Genomic DNA, 19,295 nt, shown 5'->3' on the forward strand with positions numbered 1-19,295 from the left:
TTACCAACCAATTGACACTACTAACATGCCACCGTTTTGCTTTGATCGGCGAGGCAACGTCAGAATGTCGACGACTAATGAGTGAAAGGAACAATGGGGAATGTGACCTCATCGTCTTCCCCACATCTTGGGCATAACTCTTGAAAAATGCGTCCACATTTTGATACAACTGCAATTAGTTCACTTACTGGATGTTTCAAAAACTGTCACCGCCATGTAGAGATGGTGCCCAACGAGACTACTCAAGTCTGCTGATGTTTGCATTTTTTCTAATAGCATTTCTCTTTTCAGGGAAGACACCACAACTCCGAACTTGATCTATAAGCAAGAATCAATGCTCACAGGAATCCATTATACGTCAGTGCATTTGACTGCTTTCAATGTTTCCAAATTGTTTGTACCCGCGCAGTGCCACCGGGTCGTGTGCTCCGGCCTGCAGCTGTGGCGATTACTATAAACTACGCTTAAACTTCTTGAATGAAATCCTTGGTAAAATCGGCGTACAAAGAATTTCGGTTAATACTGCGCAAATTAGGGGAGGTATGTGCATAATAATCGAACATCATTCCTGAAAAAGTCGAAGAAGGTGTGCTCAAGTAAAGACAATTGGTTGGAAATGTGCATTGCGATTGAGAAAGGAGATTTTGTATCAGCTACCCGTTATCTACAGTTTGATATGCTGTTCAATGGCAGCAATTAGAATTAAGTTGCAGACAGTGAATATAATGGGCGGACAATCGTACATATTGTACCACCATTCAAGTTGGATTTATATGCATTTTGTGTGTGTATTTGTGTGAGTGGTGCTTATATGTATGTGTCTGGTGTGTTTGTGCGAGAGAGCGTGTGAGGCGTGTCAGTGACTGATCTGTGTGTCTGCATCGCGTGTGTGAGGTATGTATGTGTGAGATGTCTGTATTTCTGTGGCATGTGTGGGGGCTGTGTGCGTGATAGAGAGTGTGTGCAATAATACATATGCGAGGGTGCTCCCAGGATTTTATGATCTGAGTTATAAGGAGAGTCTGGATAGGCTGGAATTTATTTTACCTGAAGCATAGGAGGCTTAGGGGTGATATTAAAGAGGTCTATAAAATAATGAGGTGCATAAGGTAGATAGTCGACATCTTTTCATAATGGAAGTTAAGTAGTGGAAGCAGTGGAATCTAGAACTAGAGGCCATAGTTTTAAGGTGCGAGGGTAAAGATACAAAAGAGACCAAAGGTGACATTTCTTCACACAGAGGATAGTGAGCATCTGGAACGGGCTGCCAGAGGCAGCAGTAGAGGAGGGTACAAGCTTGTATTTTAAAAAGCAGCTGACAGTTACATTGGCAGGGTGGGTATAGAGGGATATGGGCCAAATGCTGGCAAGTGGGACTAGCTTAGAGATATAAACTGGGCGGCATGGACAAGCTGGGCCGACGTTATTATGACTCTATAATAACCTTGATCAGTGTCACAAACAGGCTTACGTTCAAAAGGCTAGGGTCCCAGTCTACAGAGGACTGTACTCGTTGGAATTTAATGGGCTAGGGTCTGGCAGATGGAATACAATGTTGACAAATGTGAGGTTATCCATTTTGGTAGGAATAACAGCAAACGGGATTATTATTTAAATGATAAAATATTAAAGCATGCCGCTGTTCAGAGAGACTTGGGTGTGCTAGTGCATGAGTCACAGAAGGTTGGTTTACAAGTGCAACAGATGATTAAGAAGGCAAATGGAATTTTGTCCTTCATTGCTAGAGGGATGGAGTTTAAGACTAGGGAGGTTATGTTGCAATTGTATAAGGTGTTAGTGCGGCCACACCTGGAGTATTGTGTTCAGTTTTGGTCTCCTTACTTGAGAAAGGACGTACTGGCGCTGGAGGGTGTGCAGAGGAGATTCACTAGGTTAATCCCAGAGTTGAAGTTGTTGGATTATGAGGAGAGGTTGTGTAGACTGGGACTGTACTCGTTGGAATTTAGAAGGATGAGGGGGGCTCTTATAGAAACATTTAAAATTATGAAGGAAATAGATAGGATAGATGCGGGCAGGTTGTTTCCACTGGCGGGTGACAGATGAACTAGGGGGCATAGCCTCAAAATAAGGGGAAGTAGATTTAGGACTGAGTTTAGGAGGAACTTCTTCACCCAAAGGGTTGTGAATCTATGGAATTCCTTGCCCAGTGAAGCAGTTGAGGCTCCTTCATTACATGTTTTTAAGGTAAAGATAGATAGTTTTTTGAAGAATAAGGGATTAAGGGTTATGGTGTTCGGGCCGGAAAGTGGAGCTGAGTCCACAAAAGATCAGCCATGATCTAATTGAATGGCGGAGCAGGCTGGAGGGGCCAGATGGCCTACTCCTGCTCCTAGTTCTTACGTTCTTATGTTCTTAACGCAACTGTGAAAATCAATTGGTCGCCACACTCCAGCGCCTGTTCACTACACTGCAGTCACACAGAGGGAGAATTTAGCATGTCCAATTCACCTAACAGCACGTCTTTCGGGACTTGTGGCAGGAAACCAGAGCACACGGAGGAACCACGCAGACACGGGGAGAATGTGCAGATTCCGCACAGACAGCCGGGAATCGAACTGTGCTTTGTTACCGTGCGCGCGACTGTATTGGATGTATGAGTGTATATTGCGTTTGTCGTGTTTGTGTTGTTTGTGTGTGTGTGTGAGACAAGTCTGTGAGTGTTTCTGTGTATGTCTTTGTGTGTGATATGTGTGCGCGCGCATACGTCTACTAACTCCATTTATAACTTATTTCATTTCACAATCACGCGTCTGCATATCAGGGACGTATTCAATCTCGCGACCTGAATGTTCGGTGTTGCAAGTCCATACATTTCATATGATGAAGGCTTGAAACACAAAAGTGATTTTTCTTCAGAATTCTCACTTATTCCACATGATTACAGCTCCCCACTATCACTTTGTATTAACCAATTTTGTGCGGGATTCCACAATGGCTTGGGCTGGCCGGAATGGGAATCTCCATTGGACGGCTGAGGGATTGGAGAATTCCCCCTGCCGGCGGGGCCGCACCCGAAAACTGTCCTGTCGGGACGGATAATCCTGCCCCTTGAGTCTGAGATCATCGGATTTGAAAGGGTAACAAAGACAAGAATGTTGGTTTTAGCATACAGTCAGCTGATACGGAGAAGTGCGACAGTGTTACCGTCGAACACTAGCATAATGAATTTCAACATTCATCCATTGGGACAAGCCAGTAATAATGGTTTTTTTATTTCTCATAAAGTACTTACTGCTGCTCAGGGCCCTACTCTGAAGGGGGAAATGGGAATATTCTCACCTGCAGTTGCTGTTCCAGTCCGCGGATGTAGGTGTGATTGTTACTTTCGCCTATAATTCCGAATCGCACGTAAGCCATCCCTTCCACGTTCTTGCCGTATGTATGCCTTTAAAGAATGATCAACAGATAGACATACTGACTGAAAGTTAAATGGCCAATTCAATGATGTGCGTCTATTGGAGCAACAGAGACAAAACGTTCAACTTTGCTTCCTCGTCTCTACTTAGTCCTTTCATCTCTGCCAGGTAAATGGGATGCTATTTTTTCAAAATGGATTAGCAATAGGGCAAAAGTGTCCCTCATTTCCTGCCTGATGGTGTAGTTCTACAACAGTGAACGGATCTGTTACATTAAAGAAAATTGAATTGCGAAAAATCACATTATAGTATTTGGAGGGTATATAGCATCTAATACTCCGAGCTTTATTAATACGGGCATAGAATACAAGAGCAAGGAGGGTACGCCGAACATGTAAAAGTCACTATTTAGACCTCATCAGGAATATTGTGTACAGTTCCGGGCGCCACATTATAGGAAGGATGTGAACGTATTGGAGGGAGTGCAGAAGAGGTTTACAAGAATGTTCCAGGTATGAGAAACGTCAGTTATGGGGACAGCTCGGAGAAGTTGGGACGTTCTCCTTGGAGAGAAGAAGTAGTTTAAGAGGAGATTTGATAGAGTTTTTCTAAATCAGGAGAGGGCTGGACAGATTAAATGGGGAGAAACTGTTCCGGCTCATAAAAGGGGAGGATTAAAATGATTTGCAAAAGAACCAAATGCAATGCGAGGAGAATGATTCCACACAGCGTGTGGTGGGGGCCTGGAAGGCAACTCCTGGAAGGGCCTTGGAGGCAGCTTCAGTCGAATCGTTCAAGAGAGCAATCGATGATTACTGCAATAGAAACAATGTGCAGTGGGTAAGGAAGGAAAAGGCAGGGAAATGGCACGAAGTCACGATGTTCATTGGGAGAGCCAGTGCAAACACATAAGAACATAAGAACTAGGAGCAGGGGTAGGCCATCTGGCCCCTCGAGCCTGCTCCGCCATTCAATGAGATAATGGCTGATTTTTGTAGACTCTGGTCCACTTTCCGGCTCGAACACCATGACCCTTAATCCCTTAATTCTTAAAAAAGCTACCTATCTTTATCTTAAAAACATTTAATGAAGGAGCATCTATTGCCTTACTGGGCAAGGAATTCCATAGATTCACAAACCTTTGGGTGAAGAAGTTCCTCCTAAACCCATTCCTAAATCTACTTCCCCTTATTTTGAGGCAATGCCCCCTAGTTTTGCTTTCATCCGCCAGTGGAAACATCCTGCCCAGATCTATCCTTCCTGTTCCCTTCATAACTTTATGTGTTTCTATAAGATGCCCCCTCATCCTTCTAAATTCCAACGAGTACAGTCCCAGTCTACTCAACCTCTCCTCGTATTCCAATCCCTTCAGTTCTGGGATTAAACTAGTGAATCCCCTCTGCACACCCTTCAGTGCCAGTACGTCCTTTCTCAAGTAAGGACACCAAAACTGAACACAATACTCCAGGTGTGGCCGCACTAACATCTTATACAACTGCAGCATAACCTCCCTAGTCTGAAACTCCATCCCTCTAGCAATGAAGGACATAATTCAATTTGCCTTCTTAATCACCTGTTGTACCTGTAAACCAACTTTTTGCGACACATGCACTAGCACACCCAGGTCTTTCTGCACAGCAGCATGTTTTAATATTTTATCATTTAAATAATAATCGCTTTTGCTGTTATTCCTACACGACGGGCCGAAGGGTTGCCTTCTGCACCGTTAGAATTCGGTGGTTCTGAGTGCCGTCTAAATCAGTTACCAGGAAGACAATTACAATTTAATAATAAAAAAACGCTCTGGTCCGATCGATTATCCCCAACTGGCTGCATCAGCATTCAGTTGATGCCGGACTGAAATGAGTAACGTTTTATGTCTTATAATCTGGGGAGTATTTAAATAAAAAAGACAAATATAGTTATATGGTTAAAACAATTGGTCAGGGCAAGCACACCGCAGTCGTTAACAAGTTAGTTGCATGTAATAATAATAGTCACAAGTAGGTTTCAATGAAGTTAATGTGATGTCTTTAAGCGGATAGGCTGGGAGAGCAGACTGCATATCAGAATAATTAGACTTTCATATGGAACAGTGTAGAAAGAAATCTGAGGATATTCCCCATTATCTTATTCACTTGGACAGACAGCAGCCTATTGCCATTGTTCCACCTGATTAAGCACCGACATATCACTATAAAATAAAGGGAAGCCCTTGGGATAAAATAGACATAGTAAAACAAAACAAAAGACAAGGGTTTGCAACAATTCCGTGTGATTGATATAGTAAACTGGAGCTTCCTCATCGAACATTCAGACAGAATTTGGCACTAAGCGATAAAATGAGATGCTGGGAATGAGAAACGAAACTTGGACGACGCAGGGTGTAAGAAACGCCATAAGGCTGGTTATTTGGGAGAAGGTTTAGAAGGGGAGAACGAGAAAGCGAAAGAGAGAGATCAGTGGGGTGAAGAGTGCAACGGAGAGCGACTGTGTGTATATTTGTATGTGTGTAAATGTGTTTTGCTGTGTGTGTGTTTGCGATTGTGTTTGAGCAGGTTTGTATGTGTTTTTGAGTGTGGCTGTGTTTTTGTATGTGTGTGATTTCGTGTGTTTGTGAGTGTGTCTGTGTGACGGCAGTGAATGCTAATTTTCCAGAAGTTCTCACTTGCTAAGAACAGTTAAGAAATCTAACAGAAGGCAATTCAGCATGCTGTTCTGTTTTAAAACCAGTGGTGAAAATTGGACGCACCTCATAAAGGCAACTTCCATTTCGGTTCCAAAAGTATCACTAACAATGGCAGCAGTTTTATTTGCACTATTTTATTGCAGAAGACTACCTTACTTACCGTGCCGAGATTTCGAATTTGAACGCATCCCTTGTTATCAGATAAAACATTTCCTCCGCCTTCACCTCGACTTTGAAACTGGGCAGAACTAAGAAAAATGATTCATTCAAACATAACCGAGCAGATGCAAAGCCATTAAACATAATGGACCACAGAACCCTTAATTTCAGGTCCCACCGAATGCAGGACAGATAAGCAAAAGGTCAATTTCGGACTCGGTTGAAGGGTGTGGGCCAATGGAGGAGGGTGGTTGTGGGGGATAGGAGGAGGGTTAGGTGCGAACTCCGGTCCTGTGGCCGGCGAGACCGGAAACCCCCGTTTCATCACGAAAACGTGCACAGAGTTTACGTTCCTCAGATCATATATTACCCACAAGGTTACGAGTTTTAATAGTAATATTTTACAACACTCTGAAACCGAACGGTACCAGATGGCCAGCCGAATGTCCCCCAACTCAATTCACTTCCCATGAGGTCAGTAGACAGCATCTTACTGTGAAGTACCACATGAATCGCACTGGCAATGTCACTGCTGGGGTTCAAATGGTTATTTTGGCTAACCCTTTTTGGGAAATGACATGCAGGCTGCATAGGATACGCCATTAACCTTATTCTTGACATGTTAATTTTAGTTTCAATGAAATTCCGGTCAAATTTCACGAACATCAATTTAAACCCAATAGTGTGAGAATATCTGCCATCGGCATCATGACTCAGCGGACTAAAAAACAGGTAGGTAACAATTAACAAAGCATACGGCTACAACACAGCAGGCCTTATTTGTTTAAAACGCACACTCCATTCATGTAATTTGTATAACAGTGCAGGTACCATTTGCTGTTCGCCCGCGTTTTGATTTTTAATCCTGCATCTCCAATTCTGGCGTTAATTTGTTCATACCGAAAGTAATCTAGACGGATCAGGTCGCTAGCCATATCAGGAGGCACACCATCCACAATGCAAAGGCAAATCAGTCGAGGCGTACATAGTTAGCTGAACCCGTGTCTCCTTCTTTTTTCTCTCGGAAGAAAGTGAAATTGATATGGGGATTTTACACTCCAAACAGTGACTCTGCATCCATCTCCACACACCAATGTAGAGAGCCAGAGAACCGTTTGGCTTAGTGGAACCCTTGCTTCACTTTAAGGACAGTGTGGTAGCACGATACTTTTCCATCAGGAGACGAGGGAGTGAGAAACTTGTAGCATAGATTTAAGCGAAGAGGTAAAAGGCTAAGAAGGGATTTTTGGCGATTTTATTGTCACCCAGATGATGGTGGGAGTCGAGAACTTATTGTCTGTAAGGGTGGTTGAGTCAGAAACGTTTAACAAGCATTTTATTCGCTTGCGCTGCCATATGCTCCGTGGTGTGAGCCAAGCACTGGAAAATTAGATTTGTGCCGTCAGATCTTTGTTGACCGGCGTGCACATGATGGGCCGAATGGCCTTCTTCTGTGCTGTAAACGATTACAAAATGTATACTGGTTGGGAAAAAAGGCTCAATTGCTAAGTTCATAAGTATTTTTAAGCCACCCCGACGTAACTTGAGTACTTTTGAGCTAAAAATGGTTCATGCATTTTTGTTTGAATTGTAACTGTGGAGAGGTTACCGAATTCCTTGACTTCAAATTGTGCAGATACCATCGACATTGGGAAACCATCAAACTGCACCTCAATTCTCCAATTTCCAGGCCTGTTGAGGAAAGGTACACGGAACATGGTTCATTGTATATCTTGGCTTTATCTTACAATGGGCATGCATCCATTGTGCAAATAAGTGATGAAGTTACGTGTATAAGATAGAAACGCTCGACGGAGTTATTGCACTCACCGTCTGTCGTGTACCATTTTAGGGTGAAGAGCGGTGGGGAACGGGGAGAGGGGGAAAGGGTGCGGGGGGAGGGGGGAGCAAGGGGAGGGGTAGGAGGGAGAGGAGGATGAAGAGTGGAGGAGAGGGGCGACCTGGGGGATGGTGAGGGGGTGAGTGAAGAGGGAAAGGGAGGAGGGCAAGGGATGAGGAGGAAGTAAGGGAGGGGGAAAGGGGAGAGGAGGGGTGGGAGAGGGGGAGGGCGGCGAGCGGGGGGAGTGGAAGGGGCGGTAGTGGGAGAGGGGAGAGAGGGCAGGGGGAAGGGGGGGAGGGTGATGGAGGTGGAGGGGTAGAATGGGGTAGGGGGGGCGAGCGGGGAGGGGAGGGGGAAGGGCAGGGGGAGAGGGGGAGGGGGTTTGGGGAGGGGGTTGGTAGAGGGGGTGGGGAGGGGACGAGTGGGGGAGGAGGGGGAGGGGGAGAAGAGGGGGAGGGTCGGCCACTGTTTGCTAACTTGCGATGCGAATTTATGTCTATTATATTTCTGGCTGTTATCCCCTGGGGTCACATTGATTTTCTTCAGCGCCTGACAAGCAGGTGACCATTTATTGGTCGGCCGTTTCGTACTACAACTAATCTTCCATTACTTCCTTCGGTAAAGATTGATGAGCGGAGGTGTGATAAACTTCCGAACATACGAATTAGGAGCAGCAGTAGGCCATTTTGATCCCAATAGCCGGTTCCACCCCATGACATGGGGAACATGTTCCCTCACCTCTACCTTCCTACCAAATCGCTGTAATCTTTCACGCTCTTTTAAACCACGAGTCTATCTATCTAACCCTGAGAAATATTCAACAACCCAGCCTCCACTGCTCGGCATAACATCGAGGGCCGAAGGGCTTGTTCTGTGCTGCACTGTTCTATGTTCTATGTTCACTGCTCTCTGAGAACATATCAGCATGGACAGGAGATCAATTCGATGACAAGAAAAATAGAGTGGGGTTAAATGAGTAATTACCAGGTTGGTAATCTGTCTTGGTGGACTGTGGAGTACCACGAGGATCAGTGCAGGGGCCTCAACTATAATCTATATTTAATCTATATCACTCAATATCTATACATCTTGGACGAAGAGGACATATGCGTGTTTGCTAAATGTGCTGATAACACTCCCATCATTCTTTTATTTTCCATGATTAATTCTCCATTTTAATGTTTTAGAGGATGAACGCAATCTTTAATTATTCATTTCCTTTATAAATAATGGGAGAAACCCTTGCGACTATTTTCATAGTTCTAGCGAGCTTTCTATTATACTCTACCTTTTAAGTCCCCTTTTGCTGTTATTTGCTGATTTTTAAGTCTGCCAAATCTTTGACCTATCACTAATCGTCGCAGAATTGTGCGCCTCTTCTTACAATTTGATGCATCTTTATCCTCCTTCATTAGCCATGGCCCATGCATCCTTCTCATATAATTTTCCTTTCTCGTTATAATCTACCTTTCCTGAATTGAAGGTTCTCCTTATCTGTTCGGCACTAATTCTCTACTGTCTACTCTTTAATCTAACTTCTCAACAACAGTCTACACAACAGATGTTAGCCCCACCCTGTCTAGACCAATATTTTTTGCTGATGCTTAATGTTTGTTTAAAAGGTGGTAGTGAGCTGTCGCATGAACTGCCACTGTAGTTCAATTCTACAAGATGCACGGTAGCAACTTATATGTCATTCAAAACCACATGCTGCATGGGAACACCATGTTCCCCTGCAAGTCGCACACAATCGTGACATGGAACTATATTTCTATTTTTTCATTGTCACTGAGTCCAAATCCTGGCAGGCCCTTATTAACGTCATTGTCCATGCACCCACATCAAATTAGGTGCAGCGGTTGATGGCTTGTTCACTATATGAACACTATGTGCTTTGACAAAGAGTCATCGGACTCGAAACATTTGCTCCTTTCTCTCCCTACAGATGCTGCCAGACTTGCTGAGATTTTCCAGCATTTTCTCTTTCGTCACTATATGCACACATACACACACATATAAATATACATTATATGTATATAAATACATATTGTACAAACATTTATATATTTGCAGCACTTAAGTGTTACATATATGTGCGTAGAAAGGTGCAAGAGGGAAATGAGAATAGAAATATATGCTTAAAGGCAAAAATTAGATCTATGGAATGTGAGAGGTTAACAGAATATGCTTAACTGGTCTTTTTTAACAGGCACGATGTGACGAATGAGATTCAGTGGGACATCTGTGCTGTGGCCTTAACCATTTACAATTTATGAGGGGAGCGAATGCATGCATCTAAATTTGCAGACAACACAAGTATAGGTAGGAAAGTATGTTCTGAAGAGGACATGAGGTCGCTGCAGATCAATGTAGGTAGGTTAAGGCATAGGCAGAAATCTGGCAGATGAAGTATGTTGTTCGAAAATATGTAGTTGTTTGAAAAGCAGGATATTACTTCAATGGAGACCGATTACAGAATTCAGAGGAGCAGAGTGATCGAAGTGCTCCCTTGCGGGAGTCACAAAAAGCTAACATGCAGGTGCAACATGCAATTAAGAAGGCCAATGTAATGCTGTGCGTTAAGTTTAGTTTATGCAAGGCATTTTTGAGACAAACTGCTCTTGTAGTCACAATCTTTATATGGTTAATCAGTGAGTAACTGGGCAATGGTCTGCCCCAGTTGGTGTCAGTCAGCGACGGCAAGGCGCTTGATCATGACAGGGCGAGGCGTACAATATTTAGTTTGGGCAATAATCGCTGCCTAGTCACTGTAACCTGCCACTGAGCGGCCTAAGCCGAAGGTTGTCCAGGTCTTGGTGCAGGCTGACACAAGCAGCTTCTTTTCCGTCAAAAACTGAACAATATGCAATTATCAGAAAACATCCCCACTCCTGACCTTATGATGAAGGGAATGCCATTGATAAAATTTCGGAAGATGGTTGGGCCACTAAAAACATTTATCATTTACGGGACATAGGTTATTGGATGTTCAGTATTTACTTCCCATCGCTAGTTTCCCTTCAGAAGGTGGTAATGAACTGCATTCCTGAACTGCTGAAGGTCCTGTGTTGCAGATACACCCACAGTACTGTTGTGGAGGGAGTTTCAAGATTTTGATCAACGACAGTGAAGGAATGGTGAAATATTTCCAAGCCAGGATGTTGAGTCACTTGAAGGGGAATTTCCAGGTGGTTATGTTCCTCGATAGCTGCTGCCCTTATACGTGTAGATGCTCGCGGTCGTTGGTTTATAAAGTGCTGCCTGAGGAACTTTGGTGAGTTCCTGAGTGCATCATCTAGACAGTGCACTCACCTGTTGCAGAGGTGGTGGATTGACGGGATGATTGTGGAAGGGTTGCCAGTCAAATGGGCTGCTTTACCCTGGATGGTGTCGAGCTTCTTGAGTGTTTTTGGGGCTGCACTCACCCAGGCAAATTGAGATTATTCTATCAGACTCCTGACTTGTGTCTTGTAAATAGTGAACAGGGTTTGTGCAGATGACTTACTCGACACAGGATTCCTAGCCTGTGACCTGTTCTTGCAGCCACAGTATTAATGTGGCCAGTCAAACTAAGTTTCTAGTCAATGGTAACCCATTGTTATGATTGTGTGGGTTTGAGCAATGGCAATGCCAATTTCAATCGTTTGATATATATTTCCAGTTTCAGCAGATCAAAACCACAGTGAGCGTTTTACTGGGCGACAATCTTGCAGTCCAGGGAAAACCGGTTGTTTGAAATGAAATAAAAATTGAAATGAAAATTGCTTATTGTCACGAGTAGGCTTCAATGAAGTTACTGTGAAAAGCCCCTAGTCGGCACATTCCGGCGCCTGTTCGGGGAGGCTGGTACGGGAATTGAACCGTGCTGCTGGCCTGCCTTGGTCTGCCCAGTGTGCTAAGTCAGCTTCATTTTTCAACCAATTTGTGCAGCCAATTTCCTACTTTATCTGTGCTTTCTATACTTTTAATAATATTATTTTATTAAACATTTCATAAATAACACACGGTCTCAAATTCAACACAACTCTGAAAATGAGTCATGCATTGGATATTTGTCATGCTAATAATACAAACGATCAGAAAAAAAAGCATAATCCATTTCCAACTCCGCTGATAACCCCGCTCGTTCCAGGATCAAACCCTACCTCTCCTCCCTCAACAGCTAATGGTACTTAACTCTTTGAATTATGAGATAAATGACTTACACGTCAGGTAGAACACCTCCACCGACCCCCTGATGGTGTACTTGACCATTTCCAGATATGAAACTCCATAAAATCACCCAACCAGGCCGAGGCACGAGGTGGAGAGGAAGCTCTCCTTCCAAGAAAAATAGCCTCAAGGCTATCGGTTGTCGGCAGTCTCGGGGAGTACCCATAAAATGGCCACCAACAGAAAAGATCGATGAAAAGAATCGATGATTTGGTGTTAAATAAGGAGACCCAAAAGCGTACCATCTTTGGACACAACCAGAGATGTTGGTGTGATTAGCGGGCCTACGAGATTACCGCTCACACCTCTCCTCTGCTACAGCAAAACAACCTAGTCATCCTAGATTTGGTAAGATGAGCTCTGTGTACCAGCTTGTGTTGGATCAGGTTGACGTGTGCGCAAGGGGAGATGGAGTTTGCCATTCAGAGGGACTTATTGCCCACATCGTCATCTGGAATGGATCTACTTACCTTTTAGATGAATAGCCTGGAAGTTCAATGAACCGCAATCCTGCAAAAATGGCGCATTCTCTTTTATGGAACTAATTTGAGGGAAAATGTGAAAAATAAACATTCACTCCCACCCAGCTCAAATTCCCTTTCACAGATATTGTAAAAACTCACTTTGCGATATCTGGGATCTTTATTATACGAGTATCCCCGATTTTCGACTGCACAAACTCGCTGGGGAACTGCATATTCCTTGAGTTCTAGCGGGAAGGAAGATAATGAAATGCATTCATGTTTCGACTTAACTGCGGCCACCGTCCGTAGAGCAACGACATTCAGCCATACTGACGTGGAAATTTCAGCGGAATGCTCCCATACCTAGCTGTAATGCAGACTCTCCGACCTTAGGAGATGGAGCCACGGTGATAACAGCGGTCCCCGACCTTTGCCACAGTTACGATGGTGGAACCAGAATCACCCTCCTCCTCCCATCACAATTCCCCCAACCAAATCACAGAAATTGCCCAAGAAAACCGAAAATATATTTAAGTCTATAATAGTTCAGATGTCATTATTATTTAAAATCAGATTAACCAGGAACCGTAAAATGGAAGAGGCCAACATCATATGATGTAAGACACATAGTTCTATTTCTGAAAGGCGGAGGTTAAGTTTGTTGCGCCATTATTACTCTTTTCGACATTGTCGAACGATGCTGTTTACAAATGGCATAGAGTCATAGCATAATAATGTTTGTTTTACACAGTGAGGCCCTTCTGCCCATTGTGCCTGTGCGGGCCATCCAGCACTTACCTATTCTAATCCCATTATCCATCGCTTCGTTAGTGGCCTTGTATGAATGGTGCGACAAGTGCACATTCAAAGGCATCATAAATGTTCTCAGGGTTCTTGCCTCTCCCATTCTTTCAGGACGCGAGTTCCATATTCCCATCATCCTCTGGGTGAAAAGGGTTTTCATTAAATCCCCTCTAAATCTCCAGGCCCTCGTATTAAATCGTTGCCCCTTAGTTACTGAAGCCTCTATTAAGGGAAGGTGTTTCTTCCCGTCCATCCTAACTACGACCCTCTAAATATTATACACCTCAAACAGATCCCATCCCCTCAGCCGACTTAAAGCCTTCTCTGCTCGAAGTAAAGACGGTGAAAAGGCTACTACAGATAATCAAGTAATTGTATTTATTCCATTATTCTGAGTCAGGAAACGTGTGTGATCAAATATCCAAATGTACTTACGTATACCGTTACTTTAACAGTCTCCTCCACCAGTCTCATATAATGATCGAGTGTAAAGATCCTATAACTCACTATAATGCAAAAGAAGACAAATGGACTCCACTCAATACCTTGACCGTAAACAATTAGGAAAGCACATTTGAATGAACCATGACATTAGTCAAGTTAGAGAAAAATAATTTCAGTATTCCTTGTCACCTGCGAAGGGACGTTTTGTACGTGCTGACTTATCACTTTATAATTCTAATATGGAAACCATTTATTCTCATATTTGGTGGGATAGGGCGCTCTCCATACATCCGCACCATGACATGGCCACTTATTATACTTCTTTAACGTACCGGCATCGTCTTTGCCTCAGGTTACGAGCGCCACTGGATCCCCCAGATGGCCGAGTTCCCAAAATTCTCATCTTTTTTAAAAAATTTAGATTACCCAATTATTTTTTCCAATTAAGGGGCAATTTAGCGTGGCCAATCCACCTACTCTGCACATTTTTGGGTTGTGGGGGCGAAACCCACGCAGAGAATGTGCAAACTCCACAAGTACCCAGAGCCGGGATCGAACCTGGGACCTCAGCGCCGTGAGGCAGCTGCGCTAACCACTAAGCCACCGTGCTGCCAGTAAAATTCTCATCTTGAGGAACCCGTACTTTATTCTCTTCACCAGCGATTACCATATCTCGCAACTCAAGAAATTCTTTGTTAAATGTCTGCCTTTTCCACTTTAAACGCTTCTGTTTTAGAACCATAGGACCATAGAATTACGATAGTGCAGAAGAGGCCGTTGGCCAGAGAGCCTGCAGCGCCGACTGAAAGAGCACGCTAACCCGGCCGACACCCCTGCCCTCTCTCCCTAACCCCGCCAAACCTGCACATCTTTGGATATTAAGGGGCAACATAGCATGGACCATCCACCTAACTTGCACAGCTGTCCGGAAGAAACCTACAGGGAGAACGTGCAAACTCGTCTCTCACATCTTGAACAGTGTTAAATGAATGTGTGTCTCTCACATCTTGAACACTGTTAAATGAATGTGCATCATTGCATTACTCACCATTTTCATCGGGGGTGTATATTGGTTTGTTTGTCTGAATGAATATGTAACCCTTTTTGGACGAGATCAGGATTGGAACCATTCGGTTTCCTGAAAACAGTTTTGAGCTTTGAGCGGTAAGATAAACGTACTTCTCTCTCCGTTTCCAAATGTTAGCTTTGTTGATGAGATCAGGACGAGCCTGCGGGTTTGATAGAGGGAAGGTCAACAGCGGTACGACTGGTTCGCAACGTTGGATATCTATTTGACTCACATCACCGCCCCCCCCCCCCCCCCCACCACTTACAGTGTAACACTATTATGGGCAATGCAGTACAGCAACATTTTCTGCCAGAATCAAGAGGTTTCACAACTGGCCAATGGCCAATCTTGCTCTCGTGCCCACGTGTTCGTCCATCGCCTTCTGCAATGTTCTAGTGGGACTGGTTCGCAACGTTGGATATCTATTTGACTCACATCACCGCCCCCCCCCGCCCCCCCCCCACCACTTACAGTGTAACACTATTATGGGCAATGCAGTACAGCAACATTTTCTGCCAGAATCAAGAGGTTTCACAACTGGCCAATGGCCAATCTTGCTCTCGTGCCCACGTGTTCGTCCTTCGCCTTCTGCAATGTTCTAGTGGAATCCAAAGCAAACTGGAGCAACAGTCTCCTGTTAGGCATTTTATGCATTCTGGAGTGAACACTGAGTTCAGCAGCTTCGTTTCGTGAACTCTCTGCTGCATCATGGGCCCCATTTAAAATCAATTTGTTTACTTCCTCTCCCTCAGCGTGGGTCATCATTTTTCTTATGTTATGCTTTCAGAGAGCACTGGCCCTCGTTCTGTTACCATGCCTTAACTCGTCTATCAGCATCTTATTTAGCCTTAAACACTGTCATCAGCACTCCATATGTATTGTGCTCATGACATCATTTTTAATTCCCACCTACTCCTGACCAGCCACTAACTGCTTCACCTGCCTCCTAAACGGTATGAAATCCATCGCAGTTCACATTCTCTTTCACTTTGAACAATGTAACGTCGATGCGAAATGTTAACTTTGTTTTCTTCTTCACAGATGCAGCCAGACGTGCTGAGTTTTACCATGACTTTTATTATGGTCATTACTTGTTATGTACTAACTTTGGGCAGCCGAAATTGTCACATTGTCCGGGGGAGAAGGGACCAAAACATACAGTACACCAATTTCTGAGAAACAGAAAGTCGTGTTGCTCCCTGTACTTTCAAATTAGGTATTAACTCCTCATGACCATTTCCTATCATGTTTAGAATGTGGGATTTGTACGTTTCGCAACTCCAATAGCATTAGACAGCAAATACAAGCAACTGTATTACCAATGCTATTCGTATGAATTTGCAGTTATAAGGAGAGTTTGCATAGGCTAGAGAGGTTTTCCCTCGAACAGAGGAAGTTCAGGGAAGACCTAATTGAGATGTGAGCAAATATGGGTGGTCTTGAATGGGTGGACAGGAAATACTTACTCCGCTTAGCAGAGGGGCCAATTACTAGGAGACATAGACTGAAGGTGATTGAGATAAGTGATAGCAGGAACGTGAGGGAAAATATTCTTGCCCAGGGGTGGTAGGCGTCTGGAATTCCCTGCCTAAGTTGGTGGTTGAGACTGAAATGTTCAACATATTTAAAAGGAACCTAGATCTGCATCTGCATCTGGTCACCTGCGAGGCTACTGTCCAGATGCTGGAATGTGGGACTACAATGAGCGGCTAGTTTATTTTTTCTCTTATTTGACCGTCGCAGACATGATGGGCTGAATGGCCCCAATCTGTCTCATAACTTTTCCACAGTTCTTTGGCATTTATCACAGCTGAAAATTATTTTTGTCAGCCATAACCACGTGGTTTCATTTTCTAGAAAATCATTATTAAACAGTTTGAACACAAGTAAGAGTTTTCACCGGTTATAGAACAAAGAACAAAGAAAAGTACAACACATGAACAGGCCCTTCGGCCATCCAAGCCTGCGCTGACCATGCTGCCCGTCTGAACTAAAATCGTCTATACTTCCTGGGTCCGTATCCCCTATACCCATCCCATTCATGTATTTGTCAAGATTCCCCTAAAATGTCACTATTGTCCCTGCTTCCAACACCCCCTTTGGCACGAGTTCCAGGCACCCACTTCCCTCTGTGTAAAAGACTTGCCTCGTCCATCGCCTCTGAACCTTGCCCCTCGCACCTTAAACCTATGCCCCCAAGTAATTGACCCCTCTACCCTGGGAAAATGCCTCTCCCCCTCATAGTTTTTTAGACCTCTATCAGGTCCACCCACAACCTCCGTCGTTCCAGTGAGAACAACCCGAGTGTTTTCAACCGCTCCTCATAGCTAAGGCCCTCTTTACAAGGCGGTATCCTGGTAAATCTCTTCTGCACACTCTGTAAATCCTCCACATCCTTCTGGTAGTGTACCGACCAGAATTGAACACTATACTCCAACTGTAGCCTAACTAAGGTACTATAAAGCTGCAACATGACTTGCCAATTCTTATACTCAATGCCCTGGCTAATGAAGGGAAGCATGCCGTAAGCCTTCTTGACTACCTTCTCCACCTATGTTGCCCCTTTCAGTGACCTGTGGACCTGTACACCTCTATCTCTCTGACTGTTAATATGTTTGAGGGTTCTAACATTCACTGTATATTCCCTCCCTGCATTAGACCTTCCAAAATGCATTACCTCACATTTGTCCGGATTAAACTCCATCTGCCATCTCTCCACCCAAGTCTCCAAACAACCTAAATCCTAATGCATCCTCAGGCAGTCCTTATCGCTATCCGCAATTCCACCAACCTTTGCATCATCTGCAAAATGACTAATCAGACCAGTTACATTGCCTCCAAATCCTTTGTATATACTACGAACAGCAAAGGTCCCAGCACTGATCCCAGTGCAACACCACAAGTCACAGCCCTCCAATCAGAAAAGCACCCTTCATTGCTGCTCTCGCCATCTATGACCTAGCGAGTTCTGTATCCATCTTGCCAGCTCATCCCTGATCCCGTGTGACTTCACCTTTTGTTCCAGTCTGCCATGAGGGACCTTGTCAAAGGCCTGCTGAACTCCATATAGACAACATCCACTGCGCTACCTGCATCAATCATCTCTGTGACCTCTTCGAAAAACTATCAATTTAGTGAGATACGACCTCGCCTTCCCAAAACCGTGCTGCCTCTCGCTAATCTGTCCATTTGCTTCCAAATGGGAGTAGATCCATTCTCGAAGAATTCTCTCCAGTCATTTCCCTACCACTGACGAAAGGCTCACCAGCCTATAGTTCCCTGGATTATCATTGCTACCCTTCTTAAACAAATTAACAACATTGGCTATTCACGAGTACTCCGGGACATCATCTGAAGACAGTGAGGATTCAAAGATTTCTGTCAAGTCCTCAGCAATTTCCTCTCTAGCCTCCTTCAGTATTCTGGGATAGATCCTATCAGGGCCTGGGAACTTATAGAACGATACAGCGCAGTACAGGCCCTTCGGCCCTCGATGTTGCACCGACACGGAAAAAAAACTAAAGGCCATCTAACCTACACTATGCCATTATCATCCATATGCTTATCAAATAAATTTTTAAATGCCCTCAATGTTGGCGAGTTCACTACTGTTGCAGGTAGGGCATTCCACGGCCTCACCACTCTTTGCGTAAAAAAACCTACCTCTGTCCTATATCTATTACCCCTCAATTTAAGGCTATGTCCCCTCGTGCTAGCCACCTCCATCCGCGGGAGAAGACTCTCGCTGTCCACCCTATCTAACACTCTGATCATTTTGTATGCCTCTATTAAGTCACCTCTTAACCTTCTTCTCTCTAACGAAAACAACCTCAAGTCCATCAGCCTTTCCTCATAAGATTTTCCCTCCATACCAGGCAACATCCTGGTAAATCTCCTCTGCACCCGTTCCAAAGCTTCCACATCCTTCCTATAATGAGGCGACCAGAACTGTACGCAATACTCCAAATGCGGCCGTACTAGAGTTTTGTACAACTGCAACATGACCTCATGGCTCCGGAACTCAATCCCTCTACCAATAAAGGCCAACACACCATAGGCCTTCTTCACAACCCTATCAACCTGGGTGGCAACTTTCAGGGATCTATGTACATGGACACCGAGATCCCTCTGCTCATCCACACTACCAAGAATTTTACCATTAGCCAAATATTCCGCATTCCTGTTATTCTTTCCAAAGTGAATCACCTCACACTTCTCCACATTAAACTCCATTTGC

The 19,295-nt window shown here is 44.2% G+C and overlaps 1 protein-coding gene across 1 annotated transcript in view; it reads right to left on the reverse strand.

Annotated features, from left to right (window-relative positions):
• Positions 1-19,295, reverse strand: part of LOC119975536 (complement C4-like) — a 166,382-nt gene that overhangs the window by 138,650 nt on the left and 8,437 nt on the right. Inside the window, exons 3-9 of the mRNA XM_038815328.1 lie at positions 15,038-15,218; positions 13,981-14,051; positions 12,901-12,986; positions 7,835-7,917; positions 6,227-6,314; positions 3,301-3,406; positions 189-318 (exon numbers count right to left, since the gene is read on the reverse strand). Of these exons, the coding sequence (XP_038671256.1) occupies positions 189-318; positions 3,301-3,406; positions 6,227-6,314; positions 7,835-7,917; positions 12,901-12,986; positions 13,981-14,051; positions 15,038-15,218 (745 nt within the window). The remainder of the gene's footprint in view (positions 1-188; positions 319-3,300; positions 3,407-6,226; positions 6,315-7,834; positions 7,918-12,900; positions 12,987-13,980; positions 14,052-15,037; positions 15,219-19,295) is intronic.

The sequence above is a fragment of the Scyliorhinus canicula genome, chromosome 13 (assembly GCF_902713615.1).
Source record: "Scyliorhinus canicula chromosome 13, sScyCan1.1, whole genome shotgun sequence".
Taxonomy (NCBI): Eukaryota; Metazoa; Chordata; class Chondrichthyes; order Carcharhiniformes; family Scyliorhinidae; genus Scyliorhinus; species Scyliorhinus canicula.